The following is a 27,511-nucleotide window of genomic DNA, read 5'->3' as shown; positions in this document are numbered from 1 at the left end:
TAACACAGATGTACCGATTTTAAGTATTATTATTTTGCCCAACAGAGTATGCTTTTTCGATATACCCCCCGCTTTTCTTTGAAATAATGTACCTATTTTGCAGTAGTTTAAGTAAATTTCATGACGCTCTAACAATAGTCTTTGGAGCTAAACTATGAAACGTCTCAATGGTTGACAGTGTTAATATAGCAATTAACTCACTTCGTTGTGTGCATTATCACACATAACTTAAACACTGATACCGATTTTGATTATTCTTTTTTAGTTTCAAAGAGTGTAACTTTTCACAGGATACACATAAATTTGGTCAGGATCTGATGACTGTCTTTGGATATAGACCAAGAAACTGCTCACCAACTGATACTCTTAATACTGTGTATGTTCATGTATAATTCTGTATCGCGCAGATGTACTGTATATTTGGTAGGTCGTCCCATTTTACAAGAAGTTAGTGTCCTACCTTCAGTTTAGATACCCAACTACTCCAGTAACAAAAACGTTGAAAAAATAAAAACTGAAAAAGAAAATAACTAACTCCAAAAACGTACAAAACAGAAAATATTTTTTTAAGAAAAGAAATATTAATAAATTTCAACGATAATGCTAAAAAGTAGAAAACAATTCCTAACTACTATCTAAAAAAAATGTGCCAAGCCAAGGAAATATAAAATTAGTTTGGACGGTGATTATAGGAGGCCATAAAGAGAGTATATTCTATTAAACAAGGAAGGAATTATCATAATTAGTGCATATATATCGAAGTTATGCGTGAGTACACATATATTAAAGTCGGTTAATTACGGTTTTCACACTACACCCGTTAAGGTGTTTCATGTTCTAGCTTCGAAGATTCTCATTACATCCTAATGATATCTATATGGAACCACCGGAATTCTACTCAGTTCCTTCAGTTTGGTTCAATCAATAATTATATTATTCATAGCGAAATAATAAAATGGATCTCTAATGATTTTTTCCAAAATTTTGAAATGAAATTAAATTTTTCATTTCATTTGAAACATCCTCGATTATGTTCTTTAGACTAAAGGAGACGGACAATTAAGGTAAGAGAATGATTAAAGAATCTGTGGAGGGACAGCAGTAACCAGAAAAAATAGCTATGGACACGATGTTGTCCACCAGAAACTTACTTGGCGGGAATGGAACCTGGGACCCCACGCACCAGAGGTAAGCTCTACCACTGAGCCACCGTGCCCGTACAAAATCCACTTTTAAAATAAAGTAATATCTCAACTGACTACCAGATTTAATAATTCCATATAACAACATATCCTCAAATACCAAATATAAAATACCCAAAAAACTTTAGGAAAAAGTTTTTAAAAAGTTCGTAATCAGCTGACAGAAGTGGCAGTGAAGAAAGTACAAGTTGTAAATACCTTTGTTTACTTTAACCCCATGAAAATAAGTAAATTTAACATTTTCACAAGAAAGTTAAACTAAATTAACTCTATAAATTTAATCTTTAACAGCAATAAAAACTAAAATAGTAATCAAAGTTTATTTTAAAATACTCTTGCCCAGTAATCAATGTTTATTTTTACTTCTTTTCTCAAACTTAAAACAAAGAATAGGGTGCTCGAAGTCGCATAGTTTCTATATTGTGAAATTAATTTTTGAGAGTATTTAGCACTTGAGTCGAGTTCGTTTTTAGTAATTTCACTTTGGTTGAAATATATATCCAAAGGGAGAAGAATTGAAGTTGTTTTGTCAAGCACAGAGTATCTCACAAACCTCTAAAGTTTGGAAGCTTAAACTCGACATATAAAATCCTCATTAGAAATATTACCATTTCTATGATCTTTTGAGTAGAGAGGGAGTCTCTATAATATTGAATAACTTGAAATAAATTTTTGAACATAGTTAGAACTCGGTTCGTACCGTGCTCTTTTATAATTTCATATTGATGGATTTTTTTTAAAAATTTAACTTTGATTTAAACCTTTAGGGGATAAAAGGAGTTTAAATTAGTTGTCACTAATACAGTACCCCACGATCCTCGGAAGTTAAAAGTTAGAGAGATGAAACTCGACATATAAATTCAACATTAGAAATAGGTGACAACAAGTATCAGCGTTTTGAACATTCCGCTTGTAAGAAAGAAAAAGGGACAGTTTTTATTTTTTTTATTTTCGATTTCATGTTTATAAAATACTCACTTTGAAAAAATATGAACCGTTTGAAACGAATTTTTGAACATAATTAGCACTTCGGTAGAGTTTTTAACATTTCAAGTTGATTGCAATATGAATTTTAAGAGGAAATGGTGGGGAGTTCAAATGTACCTTTAAAATATTTTCCATGAGCATTTTAGCTATTATACACACATATAGAGAAACCGATGTTATCAAAACCCTGTACTGCAATACGTAATCTTTGTGAGTTGGTTAATACTTGTGCGCTGTGTTTGTCCTGTATTACTGCTGTTTAGTGTAATACTGAGTAGTAAAGCAATAAGCCAAGTAGGCATTCGAGGTGCAAAATGGGAGACTTCTTTGATTTTCAAAGGCAAATTATGGGTGGGTGATTAGTTGGAAGTCGTATATCAGAAAAGTGTAGTCGTGTATCGACAGTAAAGTGTTCTAGGTGATGACAAGATATAAAACTCGAAGTAGGACATCATCAGAGTAAAGGAATAGAGCATGGAAATCTGTGCCTGGTGAAAGCAACCTCTGAACCCTGACGACAACTGTCACAATGATTCGTAGAGCTAGAAGTACAAAGAAACTGTAGAGCTCTAATGCGGTGCAATTGATTGAAGAACTCAATCAGCACTGTGATTGTGAAACAACCTGTTTCTACATTTACAATCATATGAGAGTTGCGTGACTTCAACATCCACATCGGATTGTGGTCTCAAACTTTCATATCCACTATCAAGGTTATAGAGTGGGAAAGATGGGCCGAGAAAAAAAAGAAAGAAAGAAAAAAAAAGGATCCCAATGATTGTAAGAAAGTAGTATGGTCCTATGAATATTTATTGCCATTTTAATAATAACATTAGGTTTTTCAGGGTGTCCACACAATTTGGCGAAAAAAATCCCTGACTTTCCATGACGAAAGTTCCATATTTCCCTGACCATTGAATAATTTAAAAATAAAAAAAGAAAGAAAGGAAGAAAGAAACACAAATCTCCACCTTCTCCATAGCTGGTCTTGTTCTCTTTTCGCTTCTGTTTCTTTTCTTGATTTTTTTTTTTTTTTCAATTTTCTTTAATCCAAAAGAATGTAAATTTACAAATATATGCATTAGGCCGATATTGATTACATATTACACAAAATGTAAAGTTACAAACGAAAGTGTGCAGTATATAGAGTACTTACGATATATATGTAACAAAAATACACATCATATGCTTACACATTATAATACCAAATACACAGCATTATAATATTGCATATAGTAATAAACAGTTCATACATGATTTTGCTGATCACAAAGGAAAACATTGTGTAACATGCCTTTGCCGGTGCAGTTGTTAAATGCAATCTATTTAACAACTTGTTTTCATCCTTTCTCGCATAGTTTTCTTCTCATTGATCTGAATTTCCTTCTTGTTGTCTCCGCAGTTTAATTTTCTTCTCTTTTTCCTCCAGGTCCTTTAGTTGTTGCTGAATCTTCCGTTTCTCTCTCCTCTTCTCGTCTCCAGCATTCATTTCTCTTTTCATTTCCAAATACAACTGATATTGTCTCCTTGAACTTCTCACTGAATTTATCATACTTCTTGTTTGTCCTGTCATCACAGAATGATGTATGATCCGTTCAGCCACCAGAGATTCTTCTTGTAAGTTCTCTACAATGATACTTTTGTTTATTGAAAAAAACACTTTCAACAAATGCGTTTCCGTGAGAGAAGATAAAGCCACAGCTTCATAACAGGCTATAAGTCAACGAAGTTCTTCTCATTTCCTAAGAGTAAGTAAAAAAAAAATCATCGAGTCAAATACCATCTCCGTCCTTAGCAATGAAATCATTGAAGTGTTCCTTAAATTCTTCAATCTGAGCTTTCACTGTGAGCTGGAGATACTGTTTCTTCGCGTTCTTAGCCACTTGTCCACATATCTTCTTGGCACCATGCAATTCTACTAGAACAGCTGTCATAAACTCATTTATTCATTATTTTGGCTGTATGCAGCTTAAGCAATTTAATTCTCTTTTTAATTTAAAAGGACTAGCATATACTAGCAGACGACGTTTCTATGTGTGAGTGTGTTTGTTTTCTCACTCATCGGACGCATGTGGGCGGAGTGACCTTGATCAACACTTCTTCAGCCAATCACAGCTCTGTCCTCTCTTACGTCATTTAACGCGTGAAACCCACGCGAACAGCGAGAGCTGAAGAGATTTAGCGGGAGACACTTACTTGGCGCAAACAGGATGGACATATAACAGCTTCTTCTACCCTGCTGCAACAAGACACTGCGTAATAATGTTCTACATTTAACAGAATCGAATTATTTTTCACATTTTAAGACACATCCATTATTATTATTCTCTTAATCGTTATTTCCGTGTTTGAAGCTATGTAAGTATCAATATAATTAAAATTTTCAAATCGATTGACGAGTGTTTTCTGCGATTGTGCATGTCATCTCCTACGCCTCGTGGTTGTCTATTGAGTACATGGTGCAAAATTTACTTTTAATTATGTGTGTAATTCATTAATTTTCCGAAATTATGATGCTGAATCTTTTGTGTCTCTAAAAGTTGTATGTAGAATTTTTGCTTATGTGTAGTTGGCGCTGAAAGGAGCTTTCTTCGGATAACTTGTTTCATCGTCAACGCTCGAGCAAACGTCCTATTTACGACTATCAAATATAATGCTTGCTCTATCTGGATCACCATCCTATGGAGTAAACATTATAAAATGGTGCCGAAACCCGGGATAAATGTGTCGAAGCAGAAACCTTTCTTTTTGTATAAATGTTCAGTTTTTGTGTTTACGAACATAGGCCTAGGTATTTTTGATGTTCAAAACTTGCTGCGTAATTTTGCCGCCATCTCAGAGAGTTAATAGTACATGAAATTCGTGTCATTGTATCCTTGTCCAGTGCATTCATCCTTCTATATTGAAGCCTAAATCCTGTCTAAATTAGAATATTTTTATTATTTGCATTCTTAGATTTTTGCAGAAATTAGTCAATTATTTGTGTTAGCGAGTTTGTTATATTTGCAACATCATGGCTGAGGGTGATCTTAGAACAGTTCTCCTTGCAATGCAAAGAGAACTGAGCGCATCAATTAACGAAATTAAAGAAAATCAAAATAAGTAGAACGAAAGTCAAAATGAATTGAGTGATAATCAAAAGCGTGTGAGTGAAAGCGTTGAGGCGATAAATGTAAACCAACAGAAAATGCAAGACGATATCAATGAATTACGTAGCGAGTGTCGTGAAAACATATCCCAATGTAAAGATGATTTGTCAGGTGAAATTAACAATGTGAATAAGTGTATTAGTGCAGTGCGGCAGGAATTGATAGAACGAATTGAAGCAGTGGAATTAAAGTGTTTTAATACGAGTGAAGACATACGTAGAAGTGTACGTGAATTAGCCGATGCAGTGCATGATATACGGGGCACAGTTGAAGAAAATACGCGCCAAGTAAACGACCAACAACGTCAATTACAATGTTACAATAGAGTGGATGATTATGAAAAAAGGTTGCGTTTGGTCGAAAGTCTCGACAAGTACCGTGAAAGCAGAATTCAGAAGTGCGAGACTAAACAAGGTGAATATAGTATAGCAGTGCAAGAGTGTATTCAAGTGTGCCACGAGCAGGGTAAATTTAACCAGCAGTGTTTTGAAACGTGTCTCCACACCAGTGAATTAAGTGAACGAACTAAGCAAGATGTGGAACGACTATCAGAGCGTGTGCAACGTATAGATTTAGCAAATGAGCGCCATGATACTGGAAGTAATATATCACAAAGAAACACAGGTTCCGTGCACAGTGTGAAGCGCGAGAGGAAATCGAGCAGTGAGTCTCAAACGGTGTCTGATACAGAGGAGGAAAGTGATGTAATAAGTAGAACCGTGCCGAGAATCAAAACCGAAAGAGAAAGTCCGCGTATTAAGCGTGCAAGAAATAGTGAAGTGAATGCAAGGCGTTGTTCATTGCGATTAGCAGACATTAAACAACTCTCCACATTTTCAGGTGATATGATGAAGGAAAGTGCAAGTGCATTTTTGGAAAATTTCGGTAGAGAAATGTCGTTCGCCGGAGTGCCTCAAAGTGAATATTTAACGATCATGCCGTTGATTCTTAAGGACAGTGCACTTAAGTGGTACGATTTACACGGTAAGAAGTGTCAAACTTTTCAAGAATTTGTGATAGAGTTTCAGAATGCATTTGAGAGTCCCTTAGTGAAAGCCACGCGTCTGCGCAACTTGCGATCTATCCCGTTTGATCCAAAGCGCTATAGTAGTGTTGTTGATTTTGTGACAGAGCGTTTTAGTCAAATTCAAGCTCTAGAAGAGTATGAAAATCCAACCATTACGTTGTCACACATCATCACTCTCCTGCCCAAGCGGTACCAATTAGCTATGATGGGTTCTATGCCTGATAACATAAATCAGTTCCTTGCGAGTGTGCAGTCCATCGAAGGATTGTCAGGAATTACTAATATGTACGATAATCAGCGTAATAAGCAGAAACAGCAAGGTGGTGCCGGTGTTAGCGTGAATAATGTGAAAATGGAACACGGTAGCGAAGTTAATAGTGATAATAGTGCGCGCTCGAATTTCAAACAAGGATGGAAAAGGAAATTTCATAGACGTGGACGACGAGGTAATTTTAACAGAAATAATAATAATAACCCGAACGGTGGTAATCAGTCGCAAGGCAATGGCCGACAAAATACAAGTGCAAATGAAAATCGAAACGAAACGCAAGGTGCAAAGGCAAACGAAAATCAAAGGAGTGCGTCGACTTTCCAAGGTAGTCCGAATCAAAATAATAATTGGTTTCCAACGTTTAATAGAGGTCCTAATGTGAACAGTGGGAACAATCAGCAACGTCAATTTCCATACCAACAAAGTGGTTTTTATCCGCAGAGTTCTGTGCCTTTAAACTAGTAGCGCCCTCCCACTTGGTCGCTGCAAAGGGGAGGGATTTCAGTAGTGTAAACCGGATTACTTTTCCACATATGTGCAACGAAGAAGATTTACAAGCAGAAGATGATATAAGTAATGATAATGAAGAAGAATTAATCAAATGTGAATTAGGTCATAATACAATGAGAGTAAAAATTTTGTTAAACGATCAACCCAAAATTTGTCTGTTAGATAGTGGATCAGAACTATGCCTATTACGGTATAATATTTTTCGAGAAGTAACAAAGTGTGTAGCAAACGTGCATTTGCAAAAAGGAGAGCATATCGTTTTGTGCGATTTTCTAGGAAGAAAGAAAAGGAACGTGAAAGGAAAGGTTATTTTACCGGTACGAATTGAAAATGTGGAAGTGCCAGTTGAGTTTCTTGTGTTACCAGAACTGTATGAAGATGTAATACTCGGTGCAAACTTTCTCGAGAAATTAAACAGTGTCATCGATTTTAAGCGAAGTAACTTGCGTGTTGAATTTCAAGGAATTAGTGGTGAAGTGCCTTTAATACAGAGAAATAGTGAAAATGTCATTGTAGCTAATGTAAGTGAAATTAAGTGCAAGGTAGCCCCTATTGTCGTGTTGTCCGAGATAAGGGACCTTAATGATTTTTATGCGAGAACGATGAATGTGTTCCGCAGTGGGTGCGCCGAGCCTTTAGAGAAAAATGAAGCTAGTGACTTAGTGGAGGACTTCCCACCGGATCTATATTTCACAGTAGATGATATAAGGGATGCAGTTACACGCGCTACGCTGTTTAGTGAAAACGAGAAAGAAGAATTATTTCAGTTGTTAATGAAACATAGGAAAGTGTTCGCCCATTTCCTGGCCTGTGTAACAAATTTCAGTACCGATTAGAAGTGGATACAAATGAACCCATTGTTGCTCGTCCTTATGATATTCCGCACAAATATAAGGAAGGAGTGCGTGAAGAGATCCGAAAACTGTTAAAGTGGGGTGTCATTAGACCTAGTTCACCGCGTCATCTGCTACCTGTGCATATAGTGTTGGAAAAGAGAAGAAAGTTGAACACTATTGGATCCCTACGAATGAAGACTAGTTTATTAGCGTTCCCAAGGAAATCAAGAAGAAAGCAAACGAAGATTGCTTGGTGCAAGCGAAAGAAGAAAAGGAAGACGCTGAATAGTGAAATTACCAAACATTTTCGTCGAAATGTTTTGTGGTATATACGACATGGTTATTTAGATGAGCGAAAGTTGTTGAATTTATTAGAGAAATATTACCATTAGTACTTCGAAGAAGTCAGTTTGAATTTAGAGATATGTTAGGAGATATTAGAGTAATATACACGTTTATTACAGTATTCCTTTTGTTGTTATTGGAACAACATTGAAGTTTTACCTTAAGACCTACGACCACATTTCGCCATGAATTTCATGTGCATCGTTTTCTTTTTGTCTTCTATAAAACTCTATGGGGTTTCCTTAGTATAACTTGTTTTTGTAACCATATCTCTGTGTGTCTTCGTGGTCGTATTTATAGTGGGTAGGTTTATATGGTTTTTTGTGGGTTGGCTCTTCTTCATTTAGTCGTCAGACCATCCCTAAGATGGATACAGGTTGGCATCTGTAGACATCTGACATTGCCTCAATATAATTCTCCATCATTCGAGCTTATATTGGTTTATTTCTCTCTTCATTATAGTATTCATGTAACAGTCATCATTAAGGTTATATCTATAGGCTTATTATAGTATCTATATATTTTATTCAGCATCATGTCCTATATAGGTATATTTCAATATTAATTTATCATGTACCATGTACTTATTTGATGAAGTTGCACGAAGGCATTGAGGATTGGGGCGTGCTTGTCGTAGTTTGTACTCGTGAAGTGATTTGGAAGAAAAAAAAAAAAAAGAGAGAATGAAAGAAGAAATACTTACATTTCTTTTGTTAACCCATCCCAAGTCAACTTCCTTTTAACCATAATTATGTTATTTTAACCTTATTATAGTAATTACATGTAACACGTAAAAACATACACTTGATATCCATACACGAAGAATACAACACAAGGAAGAACACACGTAGGTCCAAACAATAAGAAGAACACACATTCTATTCACTTACACTTAATACGAATGCAGCGGAAACAACTGCAGCACATTTTAAGTCAAAAAAAAAAAAAAAAAAGGGTAGAAAGGAAGATGCAAATTATACGTTAATAAGTTTATACGCAATAAGTTACAATATTCCACGCATCTTCATATTGGCGCCGAATTTTGGTAAATAGTCCTGTATAAATAAATAAATAAATAAAAGGGACTATAGCCTGCAGAGACCGTCTAGAACATCCACCGATGGACCTAGCCCTATCCAATGGGAAGAGGATAGGAGCAGAAGATTTAGTTGCCGAGTGTTTATTCAATGGAAGAGAATGAACGAAGAGGCTGGCCTATGGACTGGACATTGTTCTGGAGCATGGTGTAGATTGTGAATAGTGGACAACATGGACAGTGTGACGTGTGCAGATAGTAAAAGTATAAACAGTGTGCTATAACTGAACTGTGAAGTGTTGTTATTCGAACTAAAATTATATATATATATATATATATATATATACTCATTCTTTTTTTTGTTTTGTTCAATTGATTGCAAAGGTGAAAGTGTTTTAAAGGTTGAAATTAATTCATTGTTTGAAGTGTTTTCTCATTTTATTCATATTATTTGCAATATTTTATGGTATGTGTTAAATATCCAATTTCTTTAAATATTGAGTGAATTTACATTCGGACTAATAGGACTATAATAAATATTTTTATGCATTTATTGATATATTACATATTTATGGACTGAATAGACATTTTATTTTAATGAGTGCAGTGTTAACCAAGCATTAATGTGAACTATAATCCAAGTGAAGAGTGCTTCAAAACTTACAGTGTGTCCTCGTCATACGCAGACACAAACTATAAGTGTTGCCAGGGTTCTTAGGATAAACGTATCTCACCAGAACTTTACCTATCAGCTGTTCGGGTGCCATTTGTCATAAACTCATTTATTCATTATTTTGGCTGTATGCAGCTTAAGCAATTTAATTCTCTTTTTAATTTAAAAGGACTAGCATATACTAGCAGACGACGTTTCTATGTGTGAGTGTGTTTGTTTTCTCACTCATCGGACGCATGTGGGCGGAGTGACCTTGATCAACACTTCTTCAGCCAATCACAGCTCTGTCCTCTCTTACGTCATTTAACGCGTGAAACCCACGCGAACAGCGAGAGCTGAAGAGATTTAGCGGGAGACACTTACTTGGCGCAAACAGGATGGACATATAACAGCTTCTTCTACCCTGCTGCAACAAGACACTGCGTAATAATGTTCTACATTTAACAGAATCGAATTATTTTTCACATTTTAAGACACATCCATTATTATTATTCTCTTAATCGTTATTTCCGTGTTTGAAGCTATGTAAGTATCAATATAATTAAAATTTTCAAATCGATTGACGAGTGTTTTCTGCGATTGTGCATGTCATCTCCTACGCCTCGTGGTTGTCTATTGAGTACATGGTGCAAAATTTACTTTTAATTATGTGTGTAATTCATTAATTTTCCGAAATTATGATGCTGAATCTTTTGTGTCTCTAAAAGTTGTATGTAGAATTTTTGCTTATGTGTAGTTGGCGCTGAAAGGAGCTTTCTTCGGATAACTTGTTTCATCGTCAACGCTCGAGCAAACGTCCTATTTACGACTATCAAATATAATGCTTGCTCTATCTGGATCACCATCCTATGGAGTAAACATTATACAGCGTCTACTCTTTTGAGCAAATATGCCAGGACGCAGTTGGATGTGTTTCTCGCAGAAAATTAGTTTCAACAGCTAGTTCAGAGAACACTGTCTCCCTCAATATCACCATTGGGAACACCACATTTTGCATCCAGTAATCCAGTAACAGTAACGAAATTACCACTATTTCATAAATTCAAAAATTTAACAATGGACTTAAATCGATTTTTCCCTGACCAATCTGCCATTTCCCTGACTTTCCCTGACAGGTTTTTACTTCCCTGATCTTTCCCTGACTTTCACTGATTTTCCAGATTGTGGATACCCTGGTTTATGTATGGAAACGCCCGAACAGGCTTGCTTGGTTGGTTGATTTGGTGTTTAATGTTCCTGTTAGCACCAAGACTACATGAAAATGTATGTACAACTTAACGTGGAATCAGAATCACGTAAGCTCCTACCAAGAATCGAATCCAGATGTCCTGCGCGTATAACCATAAAGCAATGAGGGAGCTCTTATCCAAAGAGGTGTATGCTCCGGACTGCCTAACTATCGAAAGCATGGCAGCTGCTCTGTGCTGGTGTGGACTCAATTTCACGGTATTCCGTTGGTATTAATACTCTTAAAGAAAGGATTACTGCCAATAATTGTGTGGAGTTTTAGGTATTTACGCGCCTGCTTTGGTACAAATGTTCCCTAACAACGATGCAGTCTTACACGATGACAATGCGGCAATAAACATAGCCAGAACTATTCAGGTGCAGTTTAGGAAACATCAAGATGAACTTCAAGACCTTCCCTGCTCACTGAATCCCCCTACTTCAGCCTTATTGTACATTTGCAGTCAGTTTTAGAGCGGCAAGTCCGACGCAGATTTTTTCCCGCGTCCAGTTAGATGTGTATATATATATACACGAAGTGAGAATAATGAAACTATTAATTAGAGGAATTTCATTATAAAGAACTCGCTAAACTGTGACATTTAATGGCAATACAGTAAATTTTAGATTTGACAGCTTGTTTGTACAGCATCATTTTTAAACGAAAAGATGAAGTTCTACAGAGATGGGATTATGTTGGTGTCAGAAAAATGACATAAGGTAATCGAACGAGATGTTACGTATGTGATTTGATTATGTTATATTCAAATCACAAAAACAGTTTTCTCAATTTTGACCTCCAAAATACATACATTTTTGGACGTGATACTTCCCACATTTCAAGAGTTAGTATCTCAAATGAATTGCACACCATGGTCATGTACCCAGTTCAGACACATGGGACATTACTACTAACTTTTTAACAAGACTCCTTTGAATTACCGGCTTCCAAAGTCAATAGAGATGGAACCAGCACCGAAATATGCTGCTGGACACATGTCCTATATTTCCATGGGAGAAGTTCAGCACTGTGCCAGTGCGGTAAATCAATTACCCGTTATTATGCACCACAAGCATCGATGACCATGTTTGTCAATTAGTGACTGATATGACTGGATATTGAATATTCATGTGAAACTTGTCACAATCAGTGTTGGCATAAAGGAAGTAAATTCTCTCTCAAATCACAATTTTATTTGCATTTTTTTACCAATTGGTATTGTTTTACAGTTATGCCCACTATAAGTACTATTAACAATACGCTTAAATACGCTAATAATACAACGTATACGATAGATAAGAAGAGCGGACTTTTAAAATGTATTGTCAATTAGCATGCACATTTTTCGAAGGCAATTTGATTCTTCTCCACTTTGAACGGAATTCTGTCTCTGATACTAGCCTACCCGCCAAATCAAGAAACAAAGCGTTCCATGGTCTCACTGCTTCTAATACTAGTTACTTTATACAGTTAAAACTTACAATCTAGCACTCGATGTACGAAAGTTTGTCATATACCGATTTTGATTGTAAACAGCTGCTTATCTGACCGGAAACATGTTTATCTACGTACTGTGTTACATGGCCAGTCAGTGTAAATCCGAAAATTATGAACAAGATTCAACACAGACAATACAATATACACAAGGGCCAGTCAAAAAAGTTAGTTGCATTTGCCCGTCTCTTTCTACCTAAAAGAAAAATCTGATGAACATTATTGGTAACAAGGGACTCACTCTGTATTCGAAATCGTAGAATCGCTTTTGGTATGCCAGTTACGGATCTGCAGTTATAAGTTGTAAGTATGTTGCTTTCAGTTGCAAGTGGCGTTCAAACTGAAAGGTGCGCGCAGTGACTTGTTTTCTGTTAGCACTAAAGTGTAGCCCCACTGACATTTATAATGCAACTTCGCGAAAGGCGATTGCAAATTGATCTGAGTTGTTCGAAAATGGGCGTATGGATACTGAGAACGACTACTGATCGGATGACTAGTCAGAATGTTGGACGACTTTAGAAGCTGATTCCGAAAACCAAGCGAAATACAATGGACGATATAGGGGTAGAAGAGAGAATTTCGAATGGAAGTATACATCATACTATCGCATCTCAATTGCAAGACGCGAAAATGGTTATCAAATGTTGGACGGAAGTTCTTCGAACAAGCTATCGAAAAATTTGCACAACATTATGACAAAATGTTTTAATAGTACCGTACTTTCATGTGAATGAAAGGAACTTCTTAAAGGTCTTAAGAACACTGCTTTTTCGAGCGAGTGCAACAGTTTTTGACTGACCTTCGTATAAACATACTAAAATTATTACATACTCATGATCTTTTATACTCTTTGGGGGCAAGAACTGGTTAAAGCTTAATCTTGAACAAATATCGTGATAGTCCTGGTTTCTCCTCTCATATTCTTCAACATGAGCTGCCAAATGAGAATTCACGAAACAAACTGTTGTACTATGCAGTTCAAAACGTATTGCAACACCTCCTTTGTTACCCTAAAAAATAAAAGGAAAACATTCAAGTATTTAAAATATTTACTAGCATTTGCTACTTATAGCTATCGTTTTCCTAAAGATCTGCTAAGTAAGATTTTACTTCTAAATTTATAAGTTGAGAAACGTAAATCACAACACAATTCAATTTTACCCACGGATGATGTAAAATACTAAAGAATTAATTGCAATAGGAAGAAATACAGAACACGCACTGAAGCAGAAGACTAATGGAATACCGAAATATTAATACAATTTCAGTTCAAATATTTACTAGTGTCTGAAGTACGTTATATTGTTTAAAACAGAACAAAGTTTGTAATTTTGAATGAAAAGATATCGAATTTTCATACCACATTCGTAAATGAGCCTCCCTTTTTATTTTCTTTCTTACACTTCTCTATTATATTAATTTGTTATATGTTAATTAGAAATACAAACTACGGAAAATATTGGTCAAATTCTTGCGTAAAAGGTGCAGCCTGAATCAGAGTTCTTCTTAAAACTCCCCCCTGTATTTTCTTAACTGTAAATACCTGAATAGGAAAAAGGCACGATGAAAGAAAGTGAAGATTTTTGTGTAGAAATATTTAGACGTAAGACATAACATAATATGCATTAAGGAAGGTGTCTATATATTATAAATTAAAACGACGATCTCTCTTACATCATAAAAACGAAACGGCTGAACCGTTCTAAGTAAATATTTGAACATATTAACAACTACTGAACTGGGTTTTTATCATACTCTGATCTCGAAAGTCTGTCACGTCTGGATATACTGTTAGATTAGAAAAGGTTAACAATTAGCGAGCTGACGGATATGAACCGCTGTAAAGTATACAAAAACTAAATTGCTACTTCATGTTTGAATTCTGAACTGACATTACTAATTACTCTATGATCTCGCACATGTAATATTCCTAATAATGCTCAAGACACGTGAAAGTGGTGTCAATGAAAACGGAAACTCAAAAATTTTAGTAGCTGTTAAAGTTGTCACGTAATTATCCTTTCCGACGCTAGGGCGATAAGAGAGACAATGGTTGCCAATGAAGACAGGAAGGCGTTTCATGTGTTAAATTTTGACGTCTGTAAGCTTATCACTATGCATTACTATGCAACGTAATTTTGAAAGAAAGTTTGGTGAAGACGGGCTCAGTGGGAATAGTACTTGTACATGGTATTCTAAATTTAAAACAAATGGGTCTTCATGTCCGCATCACAGAGACCACTGCATTAGTGGTTCGTACAATGATAGTGTCTATAGCAAGAAATGGACTACAAAATAGATGTGTGTGGTGTGACAAAGAGCACTCACATTGAACACACGTGATGTGATGTGAACCAAATGTAAAACAAAACTATTTGAGTTTCCGTTCCCATTGATACCACTTTCACGTATTTGAGCGTTGTTAAGCGAGATTTGCTGAGATTTGTAACCGGAGAGATCATTCATAATAACACTGTATTTGTAAGCATGATAAGCTTTACCGATCAATAGCCTCAAATTGAAAATGAAAGCTGTTAGAATAAAATAGTTCTTCTAATGTTAGAAAAATGAAAACCCAGGACGGACTATGAAAATCAAAATATATGATAGGCACAAGGTTATCTACAATATTACACCTATTAAAACAACTAACAAAGTATAGTGCGCATTTTGATCGCCATGAGAACACAAAGAAAGAAAGAAGGAAGGAAAAAAGAAACGGAAAATAAGATAATAATTAGAGATCTGTTAATCGAACTAGTCAGTTAGATGATGTGACAGATAAAAAAAATTCATAGGAAGGGGCAGATGGTAGAATGTATAATAATTACAATACAAAAGGAAAGCTAAATTATTAAAAATTGAAATTATATATTAAATTAGAGTAATTTTATTTAATATCGTGACATTTAAATATTTTTGAGACAGAAAGAACACATTAAAGCATTTATCTTTCGAGTAAAAAACTAATTTTACTATGAAACATAACTGTTAAAAAGTTTTATATTACTTATTTTCTTAGTAATTATTATTGCCTTACCATTTTCCCCATTATTCCGGTTCCAACAGTTTCTGCTGCGACTGCCCGAACGTATGCTGCAAGATGTTCTTGCACAAATACAATAAGCATCATACCCACTAACCTCACAAGTTTTACTTTTCTATATTTCGCTTTTGGATGTAGACCGTTTAAAACAGCTTTCCTGAGAAAAAAAATGTATGTATATATAAATCAAATTAATTTATCTTAACAAATAATTACATAAGGTTGTTGTATAACACATACAGACTAAAAAACAACAATGCAATTTTGGGATTTTTTCATCATTCTGGAAGTTACTTCTCTTGGAAAACGAAACGGAAATTTTCGCATTTTTGGCTTCCTTATTAAAATACCACTTTTGTTTTCCAGTACTGGATTCTACAATTAAAAAAGTGCGCTTACAACATACACTACTTGTAGTTTCTATATTCAGTCCAGAGCTAACTGTCTTGATTGGTTTTCGAACTTGCATCGAGTTGGTTACTAAAACGTGCAAGTTATACAACCCACCATATCACAAGTGCCGTTTTGGTTGCCTGACCATCTTATCAACTGCCTGGAAGTTTCACATTTTGATGTATTTTACTGGCTTCCGGGTCTCTAAATTCAAACTGGCAGGCAAGAAAATAAATACAAGAAACATGTACAAATCAAGTTTAATTTGAATATAAAATTTCGCTTACATTTCACTTTCCATTCGGGTCATATTTTATCCGGAGCTTCAGATATTTTATTAGAACCTAACATAAAATCAGTTTAGAAAACTAAAGTCATAATCATTTATTTTATATACGATATTTGTTTAACACGGTAGTAAAGCTTCGTTATTCACAGAATCAATTTTTTCTGTACTGTTAATATCGTGTCAAAATATTTGAAATAAGAAATCTGTGGACAGCATTTTAAACTTTCCCCCTAGAATTTTAACGGCCTCAATAAATGTTATAAATAGTTATAATGAAGTTTTAACTTATTAATAAATTTTAAGTGATAACTTGAAATAGATTACATTTTGATAACAGCTATTGCTAACTTTACTTAGCTTTTTTTATTAAAATATTTTTGTCTTGAAAGTTAATCTAACATCTCTATAAACAATTTACTGGATTTAGAGAACTCATTGCATTCACCAATTTGCACTTTTTCTTTTCTATCGAATGACCGATTTTCTTTGATTCTTGAATTTTTCTTCAGAATGCAATTATTAAATATATTTCCCGAGATATAACGGGACTAGTAATTTTCCCTATCACGGAGAAAGATAATCCTTTATTAATTTTTAACAAATCTTTATTATAAATTAGAAATAACCAATTCAGGAATTTTTGATTTCCGGGATTCGGAAAGTAAAATCGGAAAAATTCCGGATTTCGGAAAAAATTCGATTTCCGAAAAATTTCAGAATTCGGAAAAATTTCATTTCGAAAAAGCCAGAATTTTTCCAAATTTTCTAAATTCCGAATTTTTTTGATTCCGGAATTCTTTCCAGTGAAATTTCCGATAATTCGGATAATTTTGGCCATTCTGTTATAAATACACATTACACTCACTCTGTTTAAAAATTTGTTTAAGTCCAAACCCAAAATTTGATAGTCAATAATTCGGGACGCAAAAGTATTCGTTCACTTGACCAAATTTGAAATGGTACACCGGGGAAAATTTAAAGTCGGAATCTTTGAAAAGAATTAATTGCTATTGCTAGCAACACCGTTTTCAGGTCATACAGTCATTTCTGTATGATACTTTCAATTAATTCACTGAATTCAAAACAAGTTTCTTTGGACCTGTTTGTATTCACCCACTGTTTAACATGGGTAGTTCCATCCATTTCAGTATTAAGCGCATCATCAATAATTTCAACCAGGGTAGCTAGAACATATATACATCATATACTCGCACCTACGTATATCAGATGTCATAACTTCTAACAAGTCTTGGAAGTCAACATTTAGATGTGCTACTTCTAACATAAGCTTGCCATTTTGATGATAAACACACATGCAAACTGTATGGGTACTGCAGAACCAGCAAGGAGACACCATTTAGGTCAAGGCATAGAATTCAAGGAAACTTATTTGTATCGTTGGACATACAATTTTGAAATGAATGTACAATTCTTTCAAGTTACCCAAAATTAATCGTTTTTGCCTGCTTTCCTTCACTCCATTCACTTTCACTGACATGTAGTCCTTTTTCCGAGTAAAAATTTTGCTATCCTCGTCGTGCTGGTAGAAGTCTTCAGCGGCCTTTATTACTTCCGTACTTAAGTGCTTTCGTCCTTTCTTCTCAAAATCTGGAAAAATACCTGCAGTTTCTTAGTTAGTTCCCTACTGATTTGGACAAGATATTTCAACACATGCAGTTCCTTGTTTAGTTCCCTACTAATTTTCATAAGATATTTCGACACCTTCAGTCACTCGCAAACTTTAGACTTTGGCCAACTTTCCGGTATTAAACTAATAATTTTAACTTTCTCTTCATTGGTAGCACACACGCATTTAATCTTCAGTTTTTCGATAAGGATATCATATTCTTTGCACAACAGATTAGTACAATTCTGTCTTCCGTCCACGATCACACTTTCTGAAACCGATTGCTCAAAGTTTCTTTCCAATGTGTTCGTTATTTTCTTACACTTTCTACGTAATTCACCCTTCAGTTTCTCAGTAGTAAGTTTTCTAATTTTGATACTGGTGACATACTTAATGAAGAGCATACCTTATCTACTTCTTTAAGGTTAGATTCTGCAGGTACAAACTCTTAGTTACTTTCCTGGCGCACAAACAATTATTGCTTTGTACCGTTGGACAAAGAGACTTGCCAGGAATAAATTTCACCGATTGTTTTTTCTTTCTTTTTTTTTTCAGATGTTCACGCGTTATCTCCATATATCTTTTGCCCTCTTTCTTCTGATATTTGTGGTATTGAAGAGGATCGTAACACAGCTGTCCAAAAAGATTATATTTGGCAACAAACTGCTTTCCATGATACGTACACAAGCATGGATCTTTTTTTTCCCCTATTCTAAATTGAAAATGTGTTTATCAGCCCCACTAAATTCACTCATTCGAGTTAAACATTTACTTACTTTCTCATATGTATTCCTATGACAATACTTTTGAATACACTGTCAGACAGTTCACATTATTTTCATTTAACACACCCGATATTTCAACACACACCTGTTCATCAAAATGCACAGCACTGAGCTGAGATTTTGTTACGAGGTGGTTTCAGCGATAGACGTGTTGAAACTTGCCTGATAATGCTGCTTCACACAAGTGTGTACAGTATGATGTCATGTTCAGATTTGCAATGACGTGCACGTTATTATACTAATCAGTAATCACACATGGTCGTCAGGACTTGTTTTTAGTTTATGCTTTGTTAGTAATAGGATATTTTACTGTTCTAGTTATATTTAGTTCCATTTTCTCGTATTGTAAGTGTTATAGTTGAAAGAAATACCTGTATGTTGATATAATTTTACACGTAACCTTTCAATGTTTATATTGCCAACTCTAAAACTTCGCTTTTATTCATTTATTTAAACCACACGTACACTCATGTCCAAAATTATTGTCGCATGTCTATAAATATGTTGTTGTAGAAATATAATTTGATAACGAATTCGCCCGGTATTTCTTATAATGCTAGTATGTGTATAATCGGCAAAGACATGTATGTGGAAAATTTCATATCAAAAGAGCAGTAAATAAGAACAATAAAACGAAAATAAAACTTTCTTGTCTATTTAGCAACATTTTGTTTTACTCATTCTAATTTTCGTATTTATAATTCTTTTCCTATGAAATTTACCACAAATATACATTTCCCGATTATACATATAGTATCAGTATTAAAAGTACCTGCAAAATGATTATCAAATTATATTCTTACAAGAAGGCAATTATAGATATACGACAATCATTTTGGACATGAGTGTACATTATAAACTAAAAGGTCATTTAGCGTAACTTTCAAAATTTTCGTACTTCCCACACCAGAGATATTTAAGTGCAAACATTGTCAAAATTCCGTGTATGGTTATACTTGATGCCTTATACAATCGTCACTATTTATTTCTGACATTTTTCGCTCAGTTCCTTCCCAGAATTTTTTGGGGCTTAAAAATGGTAATGTGACTGATGCTCTTTATGATTTTGTGGCATTTAATTTTTTTTTTTAATGCATTAAAGGTCACTTTATGCATTTCCATTGGTGTTTGTCTCATATCTTTATTCTTTTTCATTTCTGAAATATGGTAATTCGCCAGGATACTAATTTTCTTATGATTTGCCATAAAAATACTCGTGCAACCAATGTGTGGTGGAAAGATTTTCGGTGAAATGATCCTAGCATTGTGATAACTTTTATTCTTTTTTATTTTTTATTTATTTATTTATTTTTTATTTATTTATTTTATTTTATTTTATTTTTTTTTGAGAAATTATATATTTCTGGGCAGTATCAGTATCAATGGTCTTAAGCCCATCACGTATGAGGAATGATGTTTCTAGGTTGTTTCATTACTCACGGGGAGGGCAAGGCAAGAGTGCTAGTGACTAACCTACACGAGGCCACAGTGTCTTCGGTGTAAGCATCCGAAATATTTCTTATAATTCATTTATCTTACAGCATACAACCTCTATAATTGCAATTATCGATCAATATTGCTGCCATATGATTATTATACATTAGTTATATTACTGTTGATGCTCTAAAGCAATGGTCTTGAACCTTCTTTCTTTAGCAGGTCACTGCCACATTTCATACAGGTCTGATGTGCCGCATGGGTACGATTAGGTCCATAGAGGCAGGCGCAATAAAACATAATTCCAACACGATTCAGTACATTAACTGCTCGCTTTTCAAATTAAACATAAATACAAATTAATATAAACAAAGCTGCAGAATATTGGACACCTTGATACTCTTGTTTATGTTGTTTATTAGATTCAAACACAAATTTTAAATGTATTCGTAACCGCTTAAAAGAACAATATCACATTCTGAATTCATTTAATTTTGTTGTAACAATGTAACTGCATTTTCTTCACTACTATATCAACATTTGTTTTGAAATTGGATGATACTAGTTTTCAAGATAGTTTTTAAGATGTATATAGGATAGTCGGTTTCTCAACTTTAATTTCGCGTTTTTCATTTTGGAAAAGATCTGCTCACATGCGTACTCGGTGAGCAGTACTGAATAGTGATGCCATACGAAGAGTATGATTATATAGAACGGGGGGCTCTGTTTTTTTCAGGTATTTATAGTTAAATTCTATCAGATCCACCCTGTTAAATTTACTTTGAGTTCAGTATTACACTCTAGTTCAATACTGAAATTTCATTTGCACGTTGCCTGCGGCATCTTTGACTTCTACAATGAAAAGGTTGGGGAATATCTGAAACATGCTGGTATGTGAGCAAAGTTCTAGATATCTTGCGACGAATTCAGACTTTAACATTGGGACAGCTTCAGCATACTTCTTATTGTCTTCAACCATCTGTGACGGCAGTGGAAAATGTGTGAGATCACCATTTCTAAGTTGATTCTTCCACAAGCGTAGTTTGAAGTCAAAAGTTTTCACATAATCATAGAGATGGGTTTCACAGATGTTCTTCCCTTGAGTTTGATATTCAAATCGTTGAGGTGCATTGCAATCTCCATGAGATAAAAGCAAAATCAGTCATTCATTCCAGATCACTGGAAGTTCTATTCCATCATCTTCACTAGCCAAGAATTTGCTTACCTCATCCTTAAGGTCAATACTCCTTAAGGTCAATACGCCAACCAACTTCTGTAAAGCATGTCACCATATTCTACCTCTACATCACTTAGAAGAAGTTGGAACTATCTGTGGTTCAGTCCTCGGGATGCTACGAAGTTAATATCTTTGAATCTTTGAAACTCACATTCTTGGGACACAAATTTTTCTGATACAGAATGTAGTGATAGGATATCATGTTTATTTCCAAAAGAATCACGTTCGAAATTATCCCTTGTAAATGTGAGCAGATGAGCTCGTAATTTCTTCTTCAAATCTGTCCAGACAAAATTGTCCTTGTATTTCTGCAAATTGGGAACTGTTTCGTTTCATAATGCCTCTTCAGATTGAATTCTTTCGTAGAAGACATCGATTCATTACAAATTAAATATACAAGTTTACTTTTTACATTCATAAAAAACACATGTTCGTCTATTTTTAAGGAAAGAACAAAACAACTTTATGTTTGTTTGTAATCGACACATGCTACTGTGCAGTGTGGCCACATCTTATCAGTTCTTTCAGCGGTTCGCGATTTTCTAATTATTAATTTCTTATTTCATTTCTGTGTTTCAGCGGGTCACAGGTTGAAAGCCACTGTACTAAATCATCACTCTTTCAAAAATGTTATCATTATCGTACCAAGCAGTAAGTCATGCTACCTTCGTATTTGTTCTACTAGAAATACCAACTTAGAGAGACAACTGTTACTTAACTATAGCATTATCTAATTCAGAATGGCTACTGTCATTAGATCATTGGACAATAAAGGCACTGTGGCTATGTGGTAAAACACTTGCGAAGGGTTTCTGGTTCGATCTCAAGACATGTGAGTTTCTGGTAAACACATGATATTCAGATTTCATTAGGATTCTCTCGTTTCCCTACACATTATCATTCCGACAATTCTTCCGTAATCATTCAGTTTCATTAATCATATGTCTCCTTTAGTCTAAACGGTATAACAATGGAACGTTAAACTAAAGATTTCATTTCACTTCATTTTCATTTTCCATTAGACAGTGTAGCTTAATATAATTGGGACAAAACATACTAATGTATTTTCTGCACTTACTAGACACGATACTGAAACACGAAGTGAAATATATTTATAACTAGTGTAATTATATACGACAAATAAAATGATCATATAAGAACATCATCTTACAGCCATTCTTCTTCACGTGGAGTATCATTGAAAAGAAATGCTTCCTTGCTAAGATCCAGTTCTTGGAAACCTATAGCATAGACGTCAGGGGGTTCCGGGTCGCATGCTAGCCAATCGGCAAGTCCGATCGTTGGCGGTTGTCCGTTGACATTCCACGTTCCAATATATACTCTGAAAGAAACTAGAACTATATTAAAAATGACAGCACTTACAAATATTTATAGTTAGCTACTTTATACCTTGATTTTATAATCAGAGGTTATTTTTATTAAGATAGAAAACAATTTTGTACGTATTAAATAACTGAGGCAGTAAACTTTATCCAAACATTCTTGGCGACAACTTCGCTCGGATTTCAATAATGAACAGCCTGCATAGTTCAAATCCTACTGTCTGTAGCTAATCCTGATCAAATCCATAACTCACATCAGAACTACGATCGACAGATGCTCGAAACTTTCTGTAAGCGACAAGAAAAAAACAACGAAAAAAAGCTAGTTGCTAGTATTTCTTTTAGTTCTACGCCCACACGCTGTCTCTCTCCGACTAAAAGGATTAATGAAATTAATTACGGTAACGAGATGAATGGCGAAAGGAAGAAACATCCATGTTTTAGTAAAATTCGAACCCACCATAGACTTACGATCCCCAGCCTAATGCCTTGGATCAGCATCAGCATTTTAGTCGGAATGTTCTACAGACCATGTAGTACTGTTCCCATCGAAAGCAAATTTATTATTTTAATATTTTGAGCATATATCAATATATTTATATATTTTTAAAAAATACCATTAAAATTCTCTTAATTTTATGTTAATATTAATAGAGAAAAAATATATTTTAAAAAATAATTGAAGGCTCTCAAGGATATTTTACAATAATACATCTACCCGTATATAAGCTGTTAGAATTTGAGTAACTTTGACCTTATTAAATTGTATACAAGCTGTATCTGTTTGAGATTGTCAATTACTGTATGTGATATGAAGTTCACTTGAGTTTTATTTCTCCGTCTTTTTCGGACTAATGTTCAATCTAGGAAGACCACAAAAGCAAGCTTGGTTGGAGGACTACAGTCTAGGGTCATTCCATATCAATTCAACACAGTGACTTAACCACACCATCTCGGATTTTAATGAATTTGGTACATAGATGCCCTCTAGATAGATTACGAAAAATACCAAATTTCAACTTTATATATCAACCAGTATTGAAGATAGGGCTATGTAAAGTTTGAAAAAATCCCCAAAATAACATGTTCAATGAATTTTGAAGTTGGAACTGCAGCCCTCCTAAATGAGCTAGAGAGTTGATTAAGGTGTCATTTTACAGCATTTTTCATGCCCTTTCCTGTGGTATACATCATATAGGCTAATATAGAATTGTTTTCTCAAAATCAAAATCAAATTTTTTCGAAAAGTACATATTTTAAAATTTTGAAATTAATTCCGTGAATAGATACTATTGCTGTAAAGCATCTGGCAAAATATGAATTTGGGATGGTAATGGGTTCATTGTTAAAATAATTCAAAACTAACACTTGATTTTTCAAGAATACTCTGTACGTAGGGTAATAACACAAAAATGCTAAGTTTTACACTTCTGTGAAAATAAAAATGAATAATTACTTGAAGAAAGAGTATAGTTGAAAACATACTAAAACTTTTCAATGAGTAGCAGTATCATTTGAAGTTTGAAAACGCTACATTTGTTTGGCATATAACACTTTCAAGGAGAACATAACTTCTTCCAGTGGGAGTTACACGATTCATTTTCGTTAGAACGTCCACTACTAACATCTACAGAACATCGGCACTTCTTGGATGTGAGAATGATGGAGATGGCCCAGGTGGATGGAGAAGTTATTTTACTTCATCAAGTTCTTCATTTTTCTGTAGAACATACCCGAGCCACCAATTTCCTTCATAGAGAGCGGTGATATAACCTGATATGTCTTCTAATTGAAGTTTATTCAGAGATTTTGACACCTCCTTTTCCCAACCCTGTAAACCATCTGAAAATTTTAATACAATTTGCCTTCATATTGAAATTGAACCTCTCCCCTCTGGAAAGCTACGGATCCACCGAAATAAATTTCTGCATACGTTTCTGATAACCAGTGTGCTAAAATGACATCTATACAAACAATGAACAATGGAATTTTAAAATTAAAAATTTAGTATGAGATATTACTCAAGAAAATTAAAAAGTTTAATTGATAAGGTACAGATGTAGTCGATGAAGTCTGCCTACGTTTTATCAATATATTTAAGCAAAGTTAAAAACATTGGTAACTATGAAACAGACACTCAGGTAAGCAGATAGATCAGATAGAATTTGGTTCGTTAACAGGGGCGGCTTCAGCATTTTAATTCTGAGTACGCCAATTTCTTTTTTATTTTACTTTCTTAAAATATAAAAATGTATAGGATTTGTTCCTTGGCAGTAAATACATATTTATTATCTTTTAGATGTTTATATTTTTCAAAATTTTTGGGTAGGCCCGGGCACACCCGCTAAAGCTGTTTCAGTTCGTTTGGTTCGTTTAGGCTTAACGTCCTTACGTAACAGCGAGGTTATGAAGATTGGACATATTACTTATAGTGGCATCTGAACCACTACTCGGTTTCCAGCTGGGAGAAATTTTGTGGTTCATTGGGACTCCTTAATTACAAAGCGAAAATTCGATTCAACTAACACAGATGATTCGCGATATGTGAAAACGTCACTATGAAATTCATACGATTTGTGGCATCCTTTTTTGTTTGCATCATTTTTTTTTAAATATCTGGTTTAAAAAAGCCAATCCTGCCGTTGTACCAGTGCGAGATGTATACTGTTTACAAGTCACGTTTACTTACAGTAATATTTTTTGTGAAACTTGTATTATTTTATTAATTTCTATAAAACTTAAGTTCAAAAGTATCAGCACCTTAACTTAGCTTTATGTTAAAGTTTTTAGTCAGTAGATTACAAGTCTGTATGATATGTTTTAGACCCACTACTCTTCACATTTATTCCCACAAGTAAAACAAAAAACATTTCATACTTGTATTTTTCAGCTAGGTACAGGGTATTAATGAAAAATAGTATTACTTTTGATTTTTTTTTTAAACAAAGAACCCATTATCATCCCAAATTCATATTTTGCCAGGTGCTTTACAACAATACTATGTATTCAATTGGAATTAATCTCAAAATTTTAAAGTGTGTACTTTTCGAAAAATTTTAAAGTAAAATTTTAATTTAGATTTTGAAAAACAATTCTGTATTAACATATATGATGTTGTATATCAGAGGCACGGCCATGAAAAATGCTGTAAAATGACACCTCAACCAACTCCCTAGTTCAATTAGGAGAGCCTCAATTTCAATTTCAAAGTATATTGAGCATACTATTTTGGGTAATTTTTTGAAACTTTATATAGCCTTATCTACAATATCGGTTCATATATAAAGATGAAATTTGCTATTTCTTAGTCTATATGAATGGTACCCATGTCCAGAGTTTGATGACAATCTGTGATGGTAAGGTAAATTTTGTCTTCAAATTGTGTGGTTTGACCTGGAACGGCTCTCGAAGAAACAGTGTCTTAGACGTTTGACCATACCAGCCAGTAGGTAAATGCTAAGAGTCTCACCTGAATTGGCGTGTGCCATCAGCCAAAAAGTTTGCAGTGCGCTGTTATTAAGCCTTCAGAGAGGACTCTAATCATCAATAATTGACCACAAATACGAACAAAGCCAATTATGAATGATTGGTTTCCTCCCTGAAGGTTTAGTAACAGGGCACTGCGAGTTTATTGGCTGATGCCACATGCCAATTTGGATGATGCGGACTATAGTAAGATAGTGAAATCGGCCATTGATCCAAATTGGGTCGTTAATGACTCAAAATGTTACTTTTGACCTAAAATTACCTTATCACCCCTTACCGAATTACCTTATCGTACATGCTTAAAATTGATTTTTTTTTTTTTTTTTTTTTTTTGTGAGTGTGGTCGAAATATTTTGAAAGTTTCACAGATTGTAGATATTATGTAGGTGTAAATGTGAGGTTTTTTTCAAAGCGCATTTTCTTCTTTTTGTGTGTGTGTGTGTTGAAATTTTCAAAAAATCTTTTTCTTTTTTGTTTTTTGGGGGAGGATGTTGCTATTTTTTTGTAATATCCTTAGGTACAACATATATTTTTTCGGGGCCTGAAAGTAATGGTAACATTGTCAAAAAGAAATAAAACTGAATACAAACGTGTTTTTGCACTGTTTTCCGACCATTTTTGTGCCCTCAAGGTCAAACGTCAAGCATTTCTTTGCCAGAGTTCACGATTTTCTTTCTCTTGCGTCCCTTCTACTTCTGTCGTTCTTCGGCTTCATCAATTGTGTCCATTTCGAAAGAAAAGCGCCAAATATGTCTCTTCCACCCAATCTTTCACTTCAACTAACTCTTGCCCAACAAAGTTACAAACACCTCGCGTGGTCTCCTCGTATCTTCCAGTGGTTGCTTCATGGCCGGATACAGTGGCGCTCTATTATCCGCATTGGGAAACGGCGACTTGCTAACGATGAATACTGTTTTCAAAAATTGACGCTTCGAATACATACTAGAGACAGTGGAAAAGCAAGGTACACTTTTTTCTGTTTTACGAAGAATCGAAGTAACTCCACGTACCTTGTTATTGCAGAGCGATCTGAAATTATTTGGATAGCTACCGGTTTTGTTTGAGATATTCTTCGTACCATATTTACCAATTTACTTTCCTTGTTCTGTT

The 27,511-nt window shown here is 34.6% G+C and overlaps 1 protein-coding gene across 3 annotated transcripts in view; it reads right to left on the bottom strand.

Annotated features, from left to right (window-relative positions):
* The window catches only part of LOC145661541 (type II inositol 1,4,5-trisphosphate 5-phosphatase-like), a gene marked incomplete at its 3' end in the record, with an annotated part of 133,813 nt that overhangs the window by 21,832 nt on the left and 84,470 nt on the right, over positions 1 to 27,511 (bottom strand). For all 3 annotated transcript variants that reach the window (XM_081726874.1, XM_081726865.1, XM_081726869.1), the window contains 3 exon segments: positions 13,590 to 13,768; positions 15,799 to 15,961; positions 22,744 to 22,914. In XM_081726874.1, coding sequence (XP_081583000.1) covers positions 13,590 to 13,768; positions 15,799 to 15,961; positions 22,744 to 22,914 — 513 coding nt within the window.

Source organism: Thermobia domestica, chromosome 1, assembly GCF_964235325.1.
Source record: "Thermobia domestica chromosome 1, izTheDome1.hap1.1, whole genome shotgun sequence".
NCBI lineage: Eukaryota > Metazoa > Arthropoda > Insecta > Zygentoma > Lepismatidae > Thermobia > Thermobia domestica.
This window is presented reverse-complemented; position numbering and strand designations above follow the sequence as displayed.